The sequence below is a fragment of the Suricata suricatta genome, chromosome 10 (assembly GCF_006229205.1).
Source record: "Suricata suricatta isolate VVHF042 chromosome 10, meerkat_22Aug2017_6uvM2_HiC, whole genome shotgun sequence".
In the NCBI taxonomy this organism is placed as follows: Eukaryota; Metazoa; Chordata; class Mammalia; order Carnivora; family Herpestidae; genus Suricata; species Suricata suricatta.
Window position 1 is genome coordinate 126,315,200 of NC_043709.1, and position 18,784 is coordinate 126,333,983.

General features: G+C 46.4%; 1 protein-coding gene across 1 annotated transcript in view; it reads right to left on the minus strand.

The window, feature by feature from the left end:
• The window catches only part of CAMK1D (calcium/calmodulin dependent protein kinase ID), a 421,541-nt gene that overhangs the window by 21,160 nt on the left and 381,597 nt on the right, over positions 1–18,784 (minus strand). Inside the window, exon 6 of the mRNA XM_029955818.1 lies at positions 18,486–18,561. Coding sequence (XP_029811678.1) covers positions 18,486–18,561 — 76 coding nt within the window. The remainder of the gene's footprint in view (positions 1–18,485; positions 18,562–18,784) is intronic.

Sequence of the window (18,784 nt, forward strand, 5' to 3'; positions counted from 1 at the left end):
TGAGGATCTAAGACGTAGGACAGCCCCCCAGCCCAGAGAGTCCTCACAGATCCCACCTACCCTGACTCCTGTCTCCTGTCCCTTCCCCCTGCGGGAGGCAGTGTGCTCTGCACCATGGACAGACATTCCAGAAGAACTCAACGTGCAAGGCCAGCGCTGGGAACATCCTGGACCGTCTTTGTAGAGAGAATGCAATGTGGTTTGGTTGACCTAAAATGCCCCAGTTGGGTGTGGACACAGCTCGTAAGGGAGAAGATTTTCCATGAAGGAGAAGGCTTTTAACATAAACGAATGTGAAAATCGGCAATGGCCAACCATGGCTGATTTGGCAGTGCACGATTTTTCTTGGAAACTGAAATCCTGTAATAGCTTAAGAGCTCCTGCTGAGAGGCCCTGTGGGTTTCCTGGGATAATCATGCTATACATATGGTCCTCTGGATTGTCTGCCCTTGGCCATGTATCTGTATCCCTCTGCAAATGGGTGTCTGTTCAAAGGATTCCTACATAACAATCAGGTGGTTACCTCTTACCCTTTTATGTAATTTTATTTCCATAATTCACCTCAACACATCAGGGGAAAACAGAATGGAGGTTCCTCAAAAAATTAAAAATAGGACAACCATATTATCTAGTAATATCTCTCCTGGATATATTCCCAAAGGAAACAAAATAAGTACCTTGAAGAGAGACACACGTGCCCCTGTCCACTGCAGTGTTAGTCCCCAGGGTCAAAACAGGGAAGCAGCCTCAGTGTCCACTGACGGATAATGGATAAAGAAATTTTGGCGCATATATAAGATGATATATTTTCAGCCTTAAAGAGAAGGTGATCCTGTCATCTGCAACAACATGAATGGAACTGGAGGACATGGTGGTGAGTGAAATAAGCCAGGCACAGAAAGAAAAACCAACTGCATTCCACCTACACCTGGAATCTAAAAAAGTCAAATACACAGAAGCACAGAATGGCAGTAATCGGGGTCAGAGGGGGAGTGGTGAGGGAAATGGGGAGATGGTGGTCAAAGTTCAAAGTCACAGATCTGCCAGGCAGATGTAAGTTAGATGTTAAGGTACAGTGTGAAAACGATAGTTAATACTGTACTGAATACTGGACATTGGTTAAGAGATAGGGCACGCTCCTCACAAGAAAACATGGTAACATGTCAGAATATATGTTAATCAGCTTGGCTAGCAATCGTTTCACTATGTATATTAAATCATCATGTTATACACCTTAAATATATACAATTTTTATTGAAGAAAGAGTCATGTAGAGAAAGTACCAGCCATGTTTAACATGAGGCAGTGACTTTGAAAAACGTCACTTTCTGAAGTTTAAAAGAAAACTTAACATGAGACCTACCCTCTGAACAAATTTTAAGCGTAGAGTCAGTACTGTTGATGACAGACACAATGTCGCACAGATCTCTAGCGCTTACTCATTTTATGTAACTGAAATATTATGTCTGTTGTTTCCCCATTTCTCCCTCCTTCCAGCCCGTCAGTCACCATTTCACTCTTTGATTCGATGAATCTGACTGTTTTAGACATGTCATATGAGGAGAATTACAGAGTAGTTGTCTTCCAGTGACTGACCTAATTTCACTTTGTGTAATGTCCTAAAGGTTTATCCATGTTGTTGCATATTGCAGAATTTCCATCTTTCAAAAGGCTGAATAATATTCCATTGTAGGTATGTACATATTTTACATTTTCTTTTAGAAACATTTTTAATGTTTATTTTTGAGAGAGAGAGAGAGAGAGAGAGAGACTGCAAGTGGAGGAGGGGCAGAAAGAGAGAGGGAGACACAGAATCCAAAGCAGACTTTAGTCTCTGAGCTGTCAGCACAGAGCCTGACATGGGGCTTGAACCCATGAGCCATGAGATCATGACCTGAGCTGAGGTTGGACGCTTCACTGACTGAGCTACACAGACGCCCCTACATTTTCTTAATCCAATCATCTATGAGTGGACATTTACACTTGGCTCCTGTGAATAATGCTGTAGTGAACATGGGGCATCTGGTAGCTCTCTGATATCCTGATTTCAATTCTTTTGGATATATACCCCGGAGTGGGATTGTTGGACCATACAGTAAGTTCAAGTTCTAATTTTTTGAGGAACCTCCATTCTGTTTTCCATCGTGGCTGCACCATTTTGCATTCCCACCAACAGTGAGTGAGGCTTCCCTTTTCTCCACGTTCCCACCAACACTTCTCTTGTTTTTTTCCCCTTCCAAAGAAGACACACACATGGCTAACGGGTACATGAAGAAAGTACTCACCATTACGAATCATCAGGGAAATGCAAATCGAAACCACAATGAGGTATCACCTCACACCTGTCAAGGTGGCTCTCTATCATGAGGCAGCAACTTACACAGAACAGTTCCACATGGACATTTTCCTACTTCGCCATCAATTTCAACCAGCCAGCATACACATACTCACTTAGTGCCTTATGTATACCTAGCACTCACGCATTCATCAAATATTGATTTTGGACCTACTGCATACCAGGTCCTGGGTTTGATACTGGAGATATGAGGGTACACAAGAACACGGACATCGCCCCCAAACACTTTTGGCAAGTCAGAAGCAGCCGATGCCTATGCTTTATCTCAGAGGATGAGCAGGAGTTTTAGAGGAGAAACAGGGGCTACCCGCAGGTACGGCTAACCAGGAATAAAGATGTGGGGGCAGAAAAGAGCAGTGTGTTTCAAAGCCTCAGCGAAGTTTGTTGCTGCTACCGTGTGAAATGGAAGCCAATGGGCAGTGGAGATGAAGCTAGCAAAATGCACCGTGGCCAGACCCCATGCTGCTGGGCTCCGCACTAAGGCAGGTAAGCTAGGGAAAGTCCCCCAAAAGGACCGGCCACAGGAGCCCCTAGGGCAGGTGGCTTTGCAGTTGGAGTGGGTGGAGTTGAGGCAGGAGGACAAGTTGGCATTCAGGCAAAGGAAAAACAGGAGGGCACAGGCAACTGAGGTGGATCAGTGGGACAGACATATTCCAAAAGGAGCCTGGGAGAGAGGATCGGGGGGTCTGGAGTCTGGGAGCATGGCCCGTGCAGACCAGGATGATGCCTAGCCCTGCAGCCGGATGCCTGGAGCTGTTGAGTGGACCGCGACTGTGGCAAAGAGTGCTGGGGGAGGAGCAGGCTGGAAGGCAGCCCGACACCAGCCCAATCACCCCAGGTCTCGTCTCAGTTGGACTGAAGACTAAGAGGCTAGCAAGTGCGGGGCTGAAGGGGTGAACGTGGAGACTGGAGCAGAGAGGCTGGGAGGGAAGGACCAGCCCAGGAGGTGTGGCTGCCTTCCCTGAGAAGCGCCCTCCGGTCCCCTCTGTGGACAGTGGATGAAAAACCACCCATCAGGTGCATCTGACTGTCCCCAGATGCAGACTGGGCATCAGCCGTGTCCCAGACCTGGGGATACAGTGTGGAAGGAGACCGTGAGTCCTACTCTCAGGGCCTTTACATACTATTTGGGGGATGGGGTGGGAGAACAGACACTCAACACTAAGCTTCCAAATAAGCAAGAAGTTTAAAAAAAGAAACAGGATATGTAAAAATAGACAGGAAAGGTAATGGGAAGGTTTGAGAGTATTCCTTTCCACACACTGTTCCCTGTGCCTGGATGCTCTTCCTCCCGTGCGCACAGTTGTGGCTCCTCCTTGCTCCCAGAGCTCCGTGCACATTGTCGTTTCCTGACCTCCACCCGGGCCGGGCAGCACCTTCCTTGGAGCTCCCCAGCCTCTAAGACACAGCCATCATGGCACACACGTGGGTTGATATCTGTGTCCCACCATGTCCTCTGTTAGACTCTGAGCTCCCTGAGGGAGGCGACAGTGCCTCATTCACCTTTGTGATCCCTGTACCCAGCCCAGTTTGTGCTCAGCAAAAATCTGCCGGACGAATGAGCCCATAAACCACCTCCCGACGGTTCAAGGACCTCCACCCCCATGCACTCAGCGCCTCTGTGGACACTTACCATTCTTCCTACTCTACTTCAATCCCTTCTCTTCCTTGAGTCCTCTCCAAGAATTTAAAAAGGATCTCTTTGTGGTTATTACACATATCTTGCCATCTTGATTGTGAGTTCTTAGAGGAGAGAGACTATGTCATATATTGCATTTCCTTTGTATCTTTCATTAGGATTCACTAATAATCAATAAATATTTGTTGGCTGATTATTCTTTGATAAATGGGAAATATTTACACGACAGATGCTTGTGCATGTTTGCGCACACCGCGGCACATTCTCCAGTTGACTTACGAAGTAGTTTAATCACCCTGAAATAGATGCTTACTCTGGAGAAATAATTCAACTAAGCTCTCTCATGTGTCACAATTTTTCTGTTACTTTTGCACTGAAACCTCCGCATGCCCAGCAGCACCTTCAAAGCAGACTGGGATAAGAACAACTAATCACCAACAACCGCCTAGCTCCCATTGATCCCGTGCCCGGAAGGCTTCCTCCTTGTATCCCGTCTCCCAGGTCTGCTTGGCCCCCAACCAGGAAATGCCCATGAAAGGACATAACCCACAGACTATACCCGCTGTCTGTTCCCTGCCTGAAACCTCAAGCCAGAAGCTGAAATGGAGGCCTGGAGAAGGACTGTGCATAGTAGGGGGACTGGCACAGAATCACAGAATTTTATTCTGGGGTCCAGCAGTCATTGCCTGGCCCAGCGCCTCACTTAGGAGCCTGGGAAAGTGGGCACCAGAAGGAGAGGCGGCCTCCACCACAGCAAGTGGCAGGCCTGGGCACCTATCTGCCCAGGGCTCTGGTTTAGAGAAACAAAAGCCACTTCAGTAGAATTCTACAGAGATTTCTGGGACACCAATGTTTGCGCCAAACGCCAATCATACCGTCATGAAGAAGATCAGCCCTGTTCTTCTTCAGAGTTCAGAGTCCGGCCATATGTGAATAATACAAGTAGGACACTGACTTTTCTATACTAGAGGGACTGTTGTGCTTGTCCTGTAAACTCAAAATCAATAGCCACCATGTGTTGAGTATTTACTGTGTATCAGACACTAGGCTATGCAATTTACACGTTTTATCTCATTTGTGAGATGTGTACTTAGGACGGAAGCATGTCCATCTTCCATTTCCAAATGAGGAAATGCATGCGAGATTAGGTAACTTTCTCACATCTAAGGGGCAGAACAGAATTTTAACTTTGCTCATTCAATTCCAGAGCCAAGTTATCTTAACCTTTAATGTGAGCCCTACAGCCGGATAGGTCACGGCAAAGATGAGGAAATACCACACATGTCCTCTTCCTAAAGCTGCCTCTGAAGTCAGACTGCTGTGTTTTTGTACATGATGAAACAGAGCCAGAAACAAGGCTCTACGACCTGCTAAAAAAAAGGCAGGTCCTTGCACTCAGAAAATCAACACCTAACGTATTACCCAGACTGCTTTCTGGAAAGACAGAGGGAGGGGAATGGCTGGGACTATTATGCCTGTCCGTGGGAGACAGGGATTGGAGAAGAATGAATCTGAGTCTTTACTGAACCAAATTCCAAAATGATCATGTCCAGAAGCCTCGTTGAGCACTTTGCTCCCACGTGGAGCCTAGAAAGGAAGTAAAGTTTAGAAATCTTTCTGTCAAGACATCATGGAGCCCGGCAGGACTGGGCAGGAGTTAAGGCATCCTCACTGACCCAGAGCACTTCGGAAATCAATAACATACGTAAGTGAATTTTCTAGGCACTTGAAATGTGTTTAAGTGCCAAAACTTATTTTCAATATTTTATGCAAAAAGCATGTAGGTACAACAGTCCACACTGCAATAGTCACCAGAAAATGGCAACCCAGAATTTGCTGTTTAGTCTAACTGGATAAAAATGCTCTAAAGGAGCATGGAGAAGTGACTTTTCAAGGAAAGGTTTGGTTGTCCTCTGAGGGCTGACTGTCATTCACTTTGTTTTCAGAGAGGTTTCATGGGGTGGTTTTCTCAGTCTTGGATTTAGAGAAACAAAGACACAGATGTCGGAGGTGCCTAGGTGGCTCAGTCGGTTAAGCGTCCAACTTCGGCTCAGGTCATGATCTCGTGGTTCGTGGGTTGCAGCCCCATGTCTGGCTCTGGGCTGCCAAGCTCGGAACCTGGAGCCTGCTTTGGATTCCGTGTCTTCCTCTCTCTCTGTCCCTCCCATTCTCAAACTCGTCTATGTCTCTCTCTCTCTCTCTCAAAAAGAAATAAAAAATAAAAACAAAAATAAAAGACACAAGTTCCAATCTCCTCTCCAACAAGTACTGGTTGAGTGACCTTGGGGAAATGACATATCCACTCTGAGGCTCAGTTTCTTCTGTGAAATGAAAATAAGTAGCACCCTTATAGAGAGATATAACATGTATAACACATACTATGTAATAATACACATTACATAGAAACACACGCACAGATGGATAGACAGATGGATACAGACACACAGGTGACAGGTATCCCACTGGGAAGTGCTGCCACATGGTGATCACTAAGTGTGGATTCCCTCTCCTTTACCCCTTCCCACCTCCCCTTCTCGTCTTTTCCATCCCACCAGTGCTCTGCAATCCCTCTGAGGCTCCTTCAGAAAAGGAGGAAGCGCCATGATCAGATTCTGGTCATAACTCCGGGCCCCATGCGGTGAAGATGAGGACGGAGGGTACCAGAGATCAGGTTTCCCCTCTGCTCTTCGTTTCCCACTATTTCCAACCATTTAGCCCGGGAGCTCTCAATTCCAGGAAGAGCTCAAGATTTCCTGAGAACGTCTATGCCAAGGCATATTTGTGAAGCAAGAATATTTTGACAGAGTGAGACCAAGGCCCCATGGAAATGGCCCAGACAACAAACTCCTGTGTATATTACTGCAAACGAGGTAAGCCACATAAAGCCAACCCAGGCCCACGGAGTCTGGAGAACATTCACAAAACCAACCAAATCTGGGTGTCCTCGTGTCCTCCCCTGGAAACCAGGGTCTGTCTGATATGCAGTAATGCTGGTAAGCCCCATTTGCCTTTCTGTCTTGGCACTTGGTGGGTATTTATGAATGTCTGGGTCCTGGGTTAAGGAATCTGAGTTTTGTTCATCTTACTCTGGATAATATCTTTCATAAAACAGAGCAAAGCCTTGTAAGCTGATAAACCTCTCCTACTTTGTGGCAAGGCCCACTTAGTCAAAACAGGTTTCAGAGTATTATGCAGGTTTATAAAAGAGAATGACCAATGAGACTTGAATCATTATAAAGATGTAATCTAATTATTTCAGCGATCATATGTCTGATCAGGCATACTCCAGAACTTTCATCTCACAAACTTAGAAGAGATCAGGCTGGAGAAACCAGAAATGGCTTCACGTATTAAAACCATGTGCCGGCTGACTTCAGCAAAGCACTGTTGATGAAATGTAACAGACAAGTGTCCTGTGATACCCCCGGAGATTTGGAGAAGGTCTTGAAAAGCTGAGAATGTATAAGCAGATCAGGCAAAATTCTAGGGGAGAAAGGAAGCACATTCCTTGGACAGTTTATACACAACAGGGGCTGAAGACTGGGAGCTGGGAAGCAGGGGTAAGAGGACTCAGCACTCCCCAAGCGTGAGAAGCGTGTAGCCTACTCCATTTGGAATAAAGTCATTTTTAAAGGGGTGGACCAGACAATGCAGCGTCCACAGCTGTTGGGTCATGACCCACAGTCCTGCTTCCAAGTGTATCACTTACTGATTCTTGCATTAGCAGAGGGACATCACCTTGAGGTGTCTGGGGGCCGAGCACAGAGGCACTGGGCTCCCTCCTGCAGTGACACAGCCCAAGGAAGCCCAGGCAAAGACACTGCACTTGGCTCATGCTAACCGTGGAAGATGAGCTGCACACAGCCAGGAGGGTTGTGTTTGGAAAAACCCAGCGAAAGTTCCAGCAGCTAAAATTAGTTCTCACGAGTAATGGATTTCATCCCGAAGCTCAGACACCCAGTCTGGAGGTGATTAACACCAGCACTAACTGATGATTCTGAACCTGGGCGCGTTTCCAATTCGACTTCTGCATCTTGACTTTTTTTTTGGTTGCAGGGCTCTTGCTTTCTCCCTTTGGGCTTGTTTCCTTCCTCTCTCTCTCCCCTTCCCCTCCGTTCGCAGTTACGATCCTGTGGACCAGCGGCTGCACCTGGGAAATGCCTGGGGACCGCCATGCCACAGGCTGCCCACTCACCCCGGGCTCTGTCTACTTGAGCACAAAGCCCAGCTGAGGACCCCCGCCAGCAAGCCCCCGGAGCACAGCAAGGGGGTCGGAGGGCTGAGGAGGGTCCCCGGGCCCCGCCTCGCCGGTACACAGTGCGCTGTTCAGTGCAGAGTCACAGGCTTTGGTGCGTCCTTCCGTAGGTCCTCTTACTCTCTCCACGAGTGTTTCCTCACTTACTCTTGGAAATCAGGGACTCTCCCCTCCTCGCCTCCATCACATGCACTTCCTGGTCACAAACCCAGCTTGGAGTAAGCGGTCCAAACTCATGACTTGCTACTACACCCCCCATGCACTTTCCGCTAGCTGTGTGCCGCCGCCTTCCTGCCTTGGGCTCTTGCCACATTCCAGATGGCAAACATGGTGAAACATTATAATGGCTTCTTCAGAGTCTTCTGTTTGCTCAGCATGGTGATGGGTGAGTGAAAAATCCTGATTCAGGGGCACCTGGGTGGCTCACTCAGTTAAGTATCCAACTCCTGGTTTCAGTTCAGGTCATGATCTCATGGTTCATGAGTTCAATCCCCACATGAGACTCCGTGCTGACAATGCAGAGCCTGCTGGGGGACTCCCTCTCTCCCTCTCTCTGCCCCCCCCCCCACTTGTATGCTCTCTTTCTCTCTCTCAAATAAATACACTTTTAAAAATCTCAATAACTCAAAGATTATATTTTGCCCATTATCAAGTTTTAGACACCAGAAGGTCAAAGCTGGATCACAGCTTTCAAGTTCTATTTGAAAAATTATGTTTCAAATTGAATGGCACATCTTCTCTCAAACACAGCAAGCACGTGGCCATCTTCGGATAATTGGTCTTGAGGATAAACCATCGATCTCCCTGCACGATGGCCCTGCCAATACGTGAAGACAGTCTGTCCAAAGCCCGATCACCATCACCTTGTGGAGACTTCCTCAAGGCCAGGGCACGGTTCACGGCTCCGTCCCGGGAGCTCTTGCCTCTCATTTCAGTGACAGCCACCAGGACTGGATTTTAACCAATCTGTCTACTGTCTGTCCCTCCAGCAGTGAGCACCTCCGAGGCTGGGTTGGTAATGAATCCATCTCTGCAAGCCCGTCATACCGCCTGACACATATTCGGCTCAATAGACGTCAGTTAAGTGAATGAATGTCAATCCTCTGCCTTCCATTCTCCAGGAGAAATGTCCTGAAGTGTTAAATGACAGTTTCCGGGAGAGCAGGGGAAGTGAAATGTTTTTCCATCTGGCCTGAAGCCACGCCACTGCGTGTAAAGATGACGCAGGTGAGACATGCCCTACCTGCTTCTCCCTGCAGGGGTCCTCTCTACCCCAGGGCCTTTGCCAGACAAAGACATTGGTGGATTCCACTTTCCCTGAAGTGACTGGCAGGAAGTTGCTTCCCTTCCTCCAACTAAAATGCAGAAATTCTTTACCTCGATGGCAACGCTTGTAAAACGTCCTCCGACACCTCTGTGTACAGCCCTCCACCGACTTTCTGAAACCAGACAATATTTGTTTGACTATTTCCTAAGGGGTTAGAGGTGAACCAACCTTCAAGAGACAACCAATAAAGTCTTCCCCAAGAAGCAGCCGGGAGAGGGGCCCAGGCCCACAAACAAAGCAGGAATATGGTCAAGTAGTACTTGCGTCTGACACTAAAAGTAACCAAAAGGCATGTGCTCACACACAGGATCCACTCAGTGTAGACTGTGGAGGGGAGGTGGAGCATCTTTCTGGAAATCCTTGGAAAGAAAATCAGTAAGCCTGAGAATCAGGACAATCAAAGCAGCTGAAATACCAATGATAATGCCTGAATGATAAAAGACAGAGCAAACGAGGCTGATCTTTAGGGCAGGAGGGAGGGGAGGGAGGCGTAAGCCCTGGCCAGTCTGTGGCCACTCTGACTAGACACCAGGGACAGCCATGTCATAGAGGGACAGAAATGCCCTCCGGTAGAGAAAAACCCTGGAGACAGCTCTAGCTTTTGTGAAAACATATAAGGCCGTCCAGCTTTCGGCTCTGACTCCTTGTTTGTAAAGGAAACTTCTGCTTTTAATTTGCTTTCTCATGAAGCATTTCCTCTTGCGGAGAGAACATGCTAGTTTGATGACATGCGTATCCCATTACCCCGTGGGGCACGGATCTCATGATTTGGTAAACTGACACTCCAGGATTTTTTTTTTTTAATCTCTTTTGAGTCTGGCTAGTGTGAATCAATTCACTGGGGTCATCTGAGCGAGATGAATAAACAGATTAATTTAGTTCCTGAACTCCGAAAGCCTAAGTGCCGCCCATGGGTCCAGGGCAGCCTAAACAAGGCAACGTGTCCCATCCCACCAAGTTTATGAATATAACAAGATGACTGCGGCCTGCTGGCACAGCCAGCTAATTATTCTTATTCATGCTAACACTTTTCATACTGAGGGGGGTAACCACCGTCATAACGCCCCATGCCTGGTTCCTGCCCTGGGGCTGAGCGATTACACTACATTCTCTCCTACTGGAGCCTGGGTTCCGGCTCTCTCCCTGGGGCGTGTGTAGCCACAAAGGAGCGGCTGTCAATGGTTTAAGATGTTGATGACTACCTGGACAAGGAACATTCTTTGTCTCCAAAAACGGACCTACCTGACACATTAGGTGTAAGGACGCAGGTTTGAGACAATAGAAGGGCACACATTGCCCGAGGCAAGAGGGACCACCCTTGTAATACCCTTAACATTCCTAAGGGCAGGCCTAGAAATAAGAAGCTATAGGTAATCAGCTATTGCTTAAGGCTAGTTACACCCTATGTGAGAGTCCTGGGTCCTGGGTCTACTCTGTGATTGGTTAATGTTGTAATTGGATAAATCTGTCAATACCTATGTCACCATTTCCTGTAACTCCCCCTTCCCAAACTCATAAAGGCCCTGCCCCACCTTTGTTCGGGGCTCTCAGCACGGATCCACGATGCTGGTGAAGTCTGTGAGCCCGAGTTTAGGCCCCGGCGAGCCTAAACCCATAATAAAGACCTTTGCTTTTGCATGCGTGACTCAATCTCCCTGGCGGTTTCTGGTTTTTGGGGACGATAAAGAAATCTTGGGTATTACATAGACACCCTTAGCGCACTCTTTACAAAGCCAATTAGGCTGGGTACCAGTTGGCCGATTGATATTTATGTGACCTAGTTTTAAAGACTGAACAGTGTAGGAAGCCAATCAAAAAGTAAGGGGATTACTGTAAGTACTTTGCCGGGAGTTTCTGCTAGGCAGAGAGGTCAAAGGTCACAAAAAAGAGTGGGGCCCTCCGCACCTAAGGCAAACCCACCCTGACCCTCCAGCCTTCCCAAAGGCTCTAATGCCCAAACTCGCTCATTCTTACACAGGCAAACATCCACTTGTTTCTCCATAGTGTGTAACACACTGTATCCCTGAGCATTGTTTAGGTCAGTTTAGGTTTAACTCATCTCCTTGAAATTGCGAGAAGAAAGGCAGCGTACACGTCATTGCAAAATTCAGTCATGTCAGTGAAATGTTGGTTCTCATCTCCAGCGGGCACATTTATTTCCTTGGAACTTTGCTATCTTGGCTGGACCACTCCTCCAGGCTAGGCACTGACGTGCCCACCAGAGTGTCCAGCACATTCTCCTCCTTTTTCTCAATAGCTGAAGCGATGCACGCAGAGATGTTTTTTTGTAAGTCCTGATCTCCAGAGGGACCCCTAATAGGATGAGGACCCATTATACATGGTTTTAAAAATGAGTATCCCTCATAGGAAAACGATTTCTGCTTCCAGCATCATGGATGACATAGAAATGAGGGCAGAAATCAAAAGAGAAGGAATACATCAAGCATCTGCACTGACAAGATACAGAATGTCAGCCTGGCAAGCAGAGGGGGTGTTTGGTACATGGTCAGTCCTGTGATCTGATCTCAGTGGGACAGATTTAGCAAATGAAAATAATGCTGCACTTCAAAAAACTGCAGACGCTCACCTTTTTTTCATTATAGGTGATATGAGGAACGGGGGTCAGCGTGGACCCCCGTGGGAGAGCTGGCTTCCCCAGGGCGCTGCCTGTGGGTCACGGCCCGCTCAGCAGCCTTGCTCACTGGTCTCCAGATGGGGGATGGGTGCAGTGGGAAAGTCAAAGGTCACAACATGGGTAGGGGCCCTGCCCACCCACGGCAGAACCACACTACCTCTCCAGCTGGTCAGTGGGAAGTAGCAGGAGTCTGAGACTGAGATCTATGAGTTCTAACTTCTAACCCTAGTGCAACCTGGAGCCAGCCTTGTGCCAGGAACCCCAACCAAGGCCAGAGGCCTTTGTCAGAATATTTTCATCAGCAGCTTTAACCCTGGGCCTACCTGCATCCGTCTTCCCTCTCTGAAATGCTAGTTTTATCCAGCCTCCTAGACATAGCTGGCACGGTGCCCCCTCCTTCCTGAACGTCGCTGTCCTCAATGGTGATTTCTGCCCTCATTTCTATGTCATCCATGATGCAGACTCCATCCCCCACTCCTGTCCTGTCTAACCCCCGTTCACAGAGCAGCTGGAATAATACATGAGTGAAAATCAAGTCAGTTCATATCTTTGGCCCAGGAATTCCTATAGCTGCACACAGGTCCCCTGCATGTCACTTAATCTACTTAAGAATCTTCTTGTCCCACCATATACACTGTTAATATTCTCAGGGAGGCAACATGACTCTGTCACCTCGATATCTTTAGCACCTAACACAGTGTCTAGAATAGAGATGGCACTCAAGAAACGCTAGTTGTTGACACAATGATAAATTTGAAGTTAGTGGTTCTCCAAACATGACCATATTATCTAGAAAAATTCTATCTAGAATGTGGCCTATCACCCATAAGGATCTGAACATCTTGGAAGGTACAACAGAGAGGTCCAAAGTCTCCTTCATTCTCTGCTTGAAACTCTCAGAGCTCCGGAAGGCACCAAGAGAAACAGGATCCTACCCGCCATTTTGAAATCTGGCCCAGCCATTAAATCAACTGGAGATGAACCCCCGGAGCAAAACTAGTGGTGACCAGGTGACCACCAAGTTTAAGCTTATCAATTTATACTTAAAATAGAAATAAAGAAGTATAGTATTTCTTTACTTAACACTGTATGTTAACCCAGCCAAATATTGTATTATATACTGTAATGATGAGGATTTGGATATACTTAGTTCAAACCATACCCAGATATATATGGCCAGTATCTCTCCCCCACATTTCTGACCTCCACATCCTACGGCATGGATATTGCAAAGTTTATCTCAAGTTTAATATGCCCCAAACGAAATTCTTGATCTCACTGATCCCCCTAAACTTGTTCCTTCACCAGCCCCTATTCTTTTTTCTTAGCCATCTACGTGATTGCTTATGCCAAAAAACTTGGATTTACACCTACAACTTAACCTTTCTTTTACGCACCATATCCAAAATACAGTTTCTGCTCTACCTCCACTAGGGAGGCAGTGTGTAGTGTCACCTGCTCGCATACCAGAGCCTTCCCCCAGACTCCATCCCCCACTCCTGTCCTGTCTAACCCCCGTTCACAGAGCAGCTGGAATAATACTTGAGTGAAAATCAGATCAGTTCATATCTTTGGCTGAAATCCTTCCTTGGCTTCCCACTACCTTTGTTAAACCTAAACTTTCTGCCAAGTCTCTCCTTCCCCAGGCTTTTGAATATACTTTCTGATATCCTGTCTTGATACCATACTCTAACCATGCTGACCTTAAAAAAAATGTCTTTAAACATTTATTTATTTTTGAGAGAGAGAGAGAGAGACAGAGCATGAGTAGAGGAGGGGCACAGAGAGAGGGAGGCACAATCTGAAGCAGGCTCCAGACTTTGGGCTGTCAGCACAGTGGCCGATGTGGGGCTCAATCCCATGAACCTTGAGATCATGACCAGAGCTGAAGTCGGACACTTAACCAGTTAAGCCACCCAGGTGCCACCTTGCTGATGTTTTCCTACCTATGGGCCATGGCTGACACATTCTTCACTTACTGCAAATCCATCTCCTGACTTCTTCTTCACCAGCAGAACTGTGATCTTCCCCTTCTCCACATGGTCACCTGCTTCACTTGGCCAACCAGTGATAATCCCATCTTCTTTGCCAGGGACTCCTTTAGAAATGAGCATGGGAGGCATTTCTGGCCAATGGGCATTAGACAAAGTTGGCTGTGGGACTTCTGGGGAAGATATTCTAGCTCTTACAGGCACGTGGGGATAAACATCACCTCTTCTTCCACCAGCCAACGCTGCATCTGTCCATGACACCTGACACTACAGTGGCCATCTTGTCTGGCTGGGGAGGGCACAAGGAAAAACCAATGTACTGAGGATGGCTAAGAGCAAGGATGGGTACAATCTGGGATTGACATTCTGACCTAGGCAGTCCCGGGGCTTTCCTAGCTATGCACTTGTTATTATGTGAAGTATGACTTGTTTTAAATGCTCACGCCAGGTTTTCCTGTTACTTGCAGCTGAAAGCATCCCCTGTTCATGCCATTCATTCTGCCTGGAATACTTTCTTCTCACTCCTTATCTGCTGAACACCTGCCCATCATTTAGGTTTTGTGTTAGGGCCCCCTCTCAAAGAAGTCCTCCCTAGCCATTTTCCCGTGGAAATGAGCTAACCTCTGTCCCACTTTACTAGGGCACCTCATGCTCTTTCTTTAAAGCACGTCGCACATTTTTAAATTCCATGTTAATTTATGAGGTTTCTTTGAATGACGGTCTCTCTCATCAGACGGTGAGCCAGCTTCACAAACCCAGGGACTGTATAGGTTTTGCTGAGTGCTCATTCCCAGTATCTAGCATACTGACAGGTGCATGGTGCATACTCAGTAAACATTTGCAGAAAGAAAGAAATAAACACAAGCTGGATGTCACAGGGAAAGAAACGTCCTCTCTTCTCTCACGGACATGGCCACGTCTGCCTGTGAAGGGCATGTGGAATAGCAGAAAGAGCTGGTCTGGAACTCAGAACTGGTCAAGGGCTCCAATGTCAATTCTGACACCAAGTTATAGTATTTAGTCTCCTTGAATTGAAGCTTCATCTTCTCTCAGTGGGCTTAATAACTACACCTATCTTGTAGGGTTGCAGGGAGGGTGAAGGGAGATAAAGCCTGTGAGAATATTTACATCCTTACTGTTATACAGATGTTTGATGTCATTGATATTATAAAGTAGGTGCTGTGTCCATCCTGCAATGTCCATATTTTAAGGAGATTCTGCTGTAATGATTTTATCAAGCACAACACAACCAAACCATTTACTATGGACTGAATTACATCCCCCTTAAATTTATGTTAAAGCCCTAACCCCCAATGTGATGGTATTTGGAAATGGGGCCTCTGAGAGGTAATCAGGTTGGGATGAGGTCCTGAAGATGGAGCCTCCGTAATGGGATTAGGGCCTTTATGAGAAGAGACATGAGACTCAGAGAGCTTGAACATTCTCCTTCTGCCTTGTGAGGACACAACAGGAAGGTAGCAGCCTACAAGGTGGAAAGAAGGTCCTCACCAGGAACCAAATCGGCAGGCACCTAGGTCTTGGACTTTCCAGCCTTCTGAACTGTGAGAAATGAATGTCTGCAGATTAAGTCACCGAGTCCATAGACTCGTGTTGTAGCAGCCAGAGCTGGCTAAGACACCACTGCCCCTCCCAGTAAAGCTGCAGGCACCTCCTGCTAGCTGTGCGGATATTCTACCCCAACGCCAAGACTTAATGGACACAATTATACATACAGAGGGAATCTATGGACATTAGTGTAGACCAGACTGATGGATCAACATTCAGAAGAGGTGTGATGGCACAAACCAGCAGAAGCCCAGATGAGGTGACATGATTTTGCCTTGCCCCAGATTTCTCCAGATGACACCGCTTTGGTCCTCTGCAGGAAGGAATTGTGGCCCATCATGCAGTTCTTTCCATATTTCTTGTCAATTTTGGTGAGGCAGGACCTCTGATAAGAGTTTCAGTTAATGGTCTAGGGAACCAGAGTAAATAACACATGGCCCATGTCTGATAGCTGCCTATGCGGGAAGCCCCCTAATGAGGTATGGTGTGTATGTGCGTGAGTTTATTTGGGGAGAGTCCCCCATAGCTTTCACCAGATTCTCAAAAGGGTCTGTAACTCCCCTGCGACACACACACTAAAAAGGATGAAACTACTATAGACGATGGTCGATGCTTTAAAAGTGAAAGCACTATGTAAATGCAATATGTTAGTTTTATAGCTCAGATGAATCTGCCCTTTACCTATTTCCATAAGTGGGAGCCCTACGGCCAAGGCTATCATAATGGACAGATCCTGTGATAATGGCAGGAATCTACAGGAGGTGTCAACTAAATCCACATTAAACTACAAAAGCTGCCCAGTTGAATGTACACTGTAGAAAGACCACTTGCTTTCCAGATAATGGGACAAAGCCAATACCAGGGGGGTGTTTCCAGCAGTCCCTGAGGATGCCACATACTGTCAGACCTTTCTCTGATCACAATCCCCCACGGTCTTTCATTGTGTGTAGCAGGCTCTGTCTGCTAGAAAGCCTTCCCTTCCTTGGGAAGAAATTCATTTCCTATCAATTACAGATACCCGTTGGCCTAAACACAGCCTAGCAGTGTGCTCCATCGTGTTTGAATGTGTCACTGCCAGAAGAAATTGTACCTAAAAAGCAACTTTAGAGAGGACTTAAGCAAAACAACAACAAGAAAATAATAATAACTCAAACTGATCACTGTGAAATATCTGCAACAACCCTGTGCCCGTGATGGCCTTTCCTGGGTTGTGGAGATGAGGCACCTGAGAAGAAATGAGGAATCTAAAGGCCAAATTTTGCTTTTCACCATATTTTTCTCATTTTGATTTCTTTTGAAGATGTCCTAATATTTTCAGAGTAATCTGCATCCCCAGGAAAGCCAAGATGGCACATGAAAAGATACTTGACATCATTAACATAAGACAAATGCACTAAGGTATTATTTATAACAGCCAAGATAAGGAAGCTATCCAAGTGTCCACTGATAAAGATGTGATACACACACACACACACACACACACACACACAGGAATATTACTCAGTCATAAAAAAGAAAGATGAGATCTTGCCACTTCCAAGAACACGGATGGACCTAGAGGGTATTATATTAAATGAAATAAGTCAAATCTAGAAAGACAAATATCATATGAACTCACTCATATGGGAAATATAAAAAATGAATAAATAAACCAATAAAAAACAGAATCAGACCTATAAGTACAGAGAACAAACTGATGGTTTGCCAGAAGGGGAGGGGTAAAATGGGTGAAGAGGGGTGGGAGAGAGCAATGGAACGAATATGCCACAGGAATAAGAGGCACAGCATGGGGACTGTAGCCAATGGGAAGAGCATCATATGGTGACACTTGTGGTGAGCACAGCCTAACGTATAGAGTTAGCAAATCACTACGTTATATGCCTGAATCTAACATAACATCGCGTGTCAACTGTACTCAAATAAAAACATTAGAAATACATTTTAAAAAAGAGAAATCAAATCAAACCCACTATGAAAGCCCACCAATTAAGATGCCTGTTACAAAAACTGGAAAATAAGTGTCAGGAGGATGTGGAGAGACTGGAATCCTCATGCACTGCTGTTGGGAATGTAAAGTGAGGGCGCTGCATTGGAAAACAGTGTGGAGCTTCCTCAAAACGTTAAACGTAGAATTGCCATAAGGTCCAGCCATCCCATATCTGGGTGTACCCCCAAAGGCAGACATCTGAACACCCATGTTCATAGCAACATTATGCGCAGCAGCCACAAGGTAGGTCCACTCAGGGATGAATGGATAAACAAAATGTATCATATGCATATAATAGACTGTTCATCAGCCTTAAAAAGAACAAAATTTGGACACCTGCTCCCACATGGATGAACCATGAGGACAGTGTAAGCGAGAAAGCCAGTCACCAAAGGACAAATGCCGTAGGATTCCATTTACATGAGGAACCTAGAATGGTCGCCTTCCCAGAGGCAGGAAGCAGAATGGAGTGTGTCTAGGACTACAGGGAGGGGACCATGGAGAGGCGGTGTTTAAGGGAGACAGTGTTTCAGCTTGGGAAGATGAATGTTCTGGAGAGGAGTGGTGGCAGTCGTCTGTGCAACAGTGTGAATGTACTTGACGCCACTGACCTGTGCATTTAAAAAGGGTTATAATGGTAAATTCTGTGTTATGTATATTTTGCCACAATCAAAAAAAAAAAAAAAAAAGAAAGAGAAAAAAGAAGCCGAGGTAGCAAGCAATACTTACAAGATATAGGCAATCACCCCGATGGACCAGCAGTCAACCGCTTTGCTGTAAGGTTTCTGGGCCAGGACCTCAGGAGCTGTGAAATGGCAAAGGAGAGACACAAGCCCGATAATTCAGAAGCTTAAGACATAAAACATTTCTTAGATTTTTCTTTTCTTTTTTTGTTTGCGCCTCGGGCTGAACTTTCTGTCATTCTAAAAACTGAGTAGAGATAGAGGACCTATTTTTGGTGTTGGCTTTCTTAACCAGAAAAAACATGAGAGCATTTGTGTGTGTGTGTGTGTGTGTGTGTGTGTGTG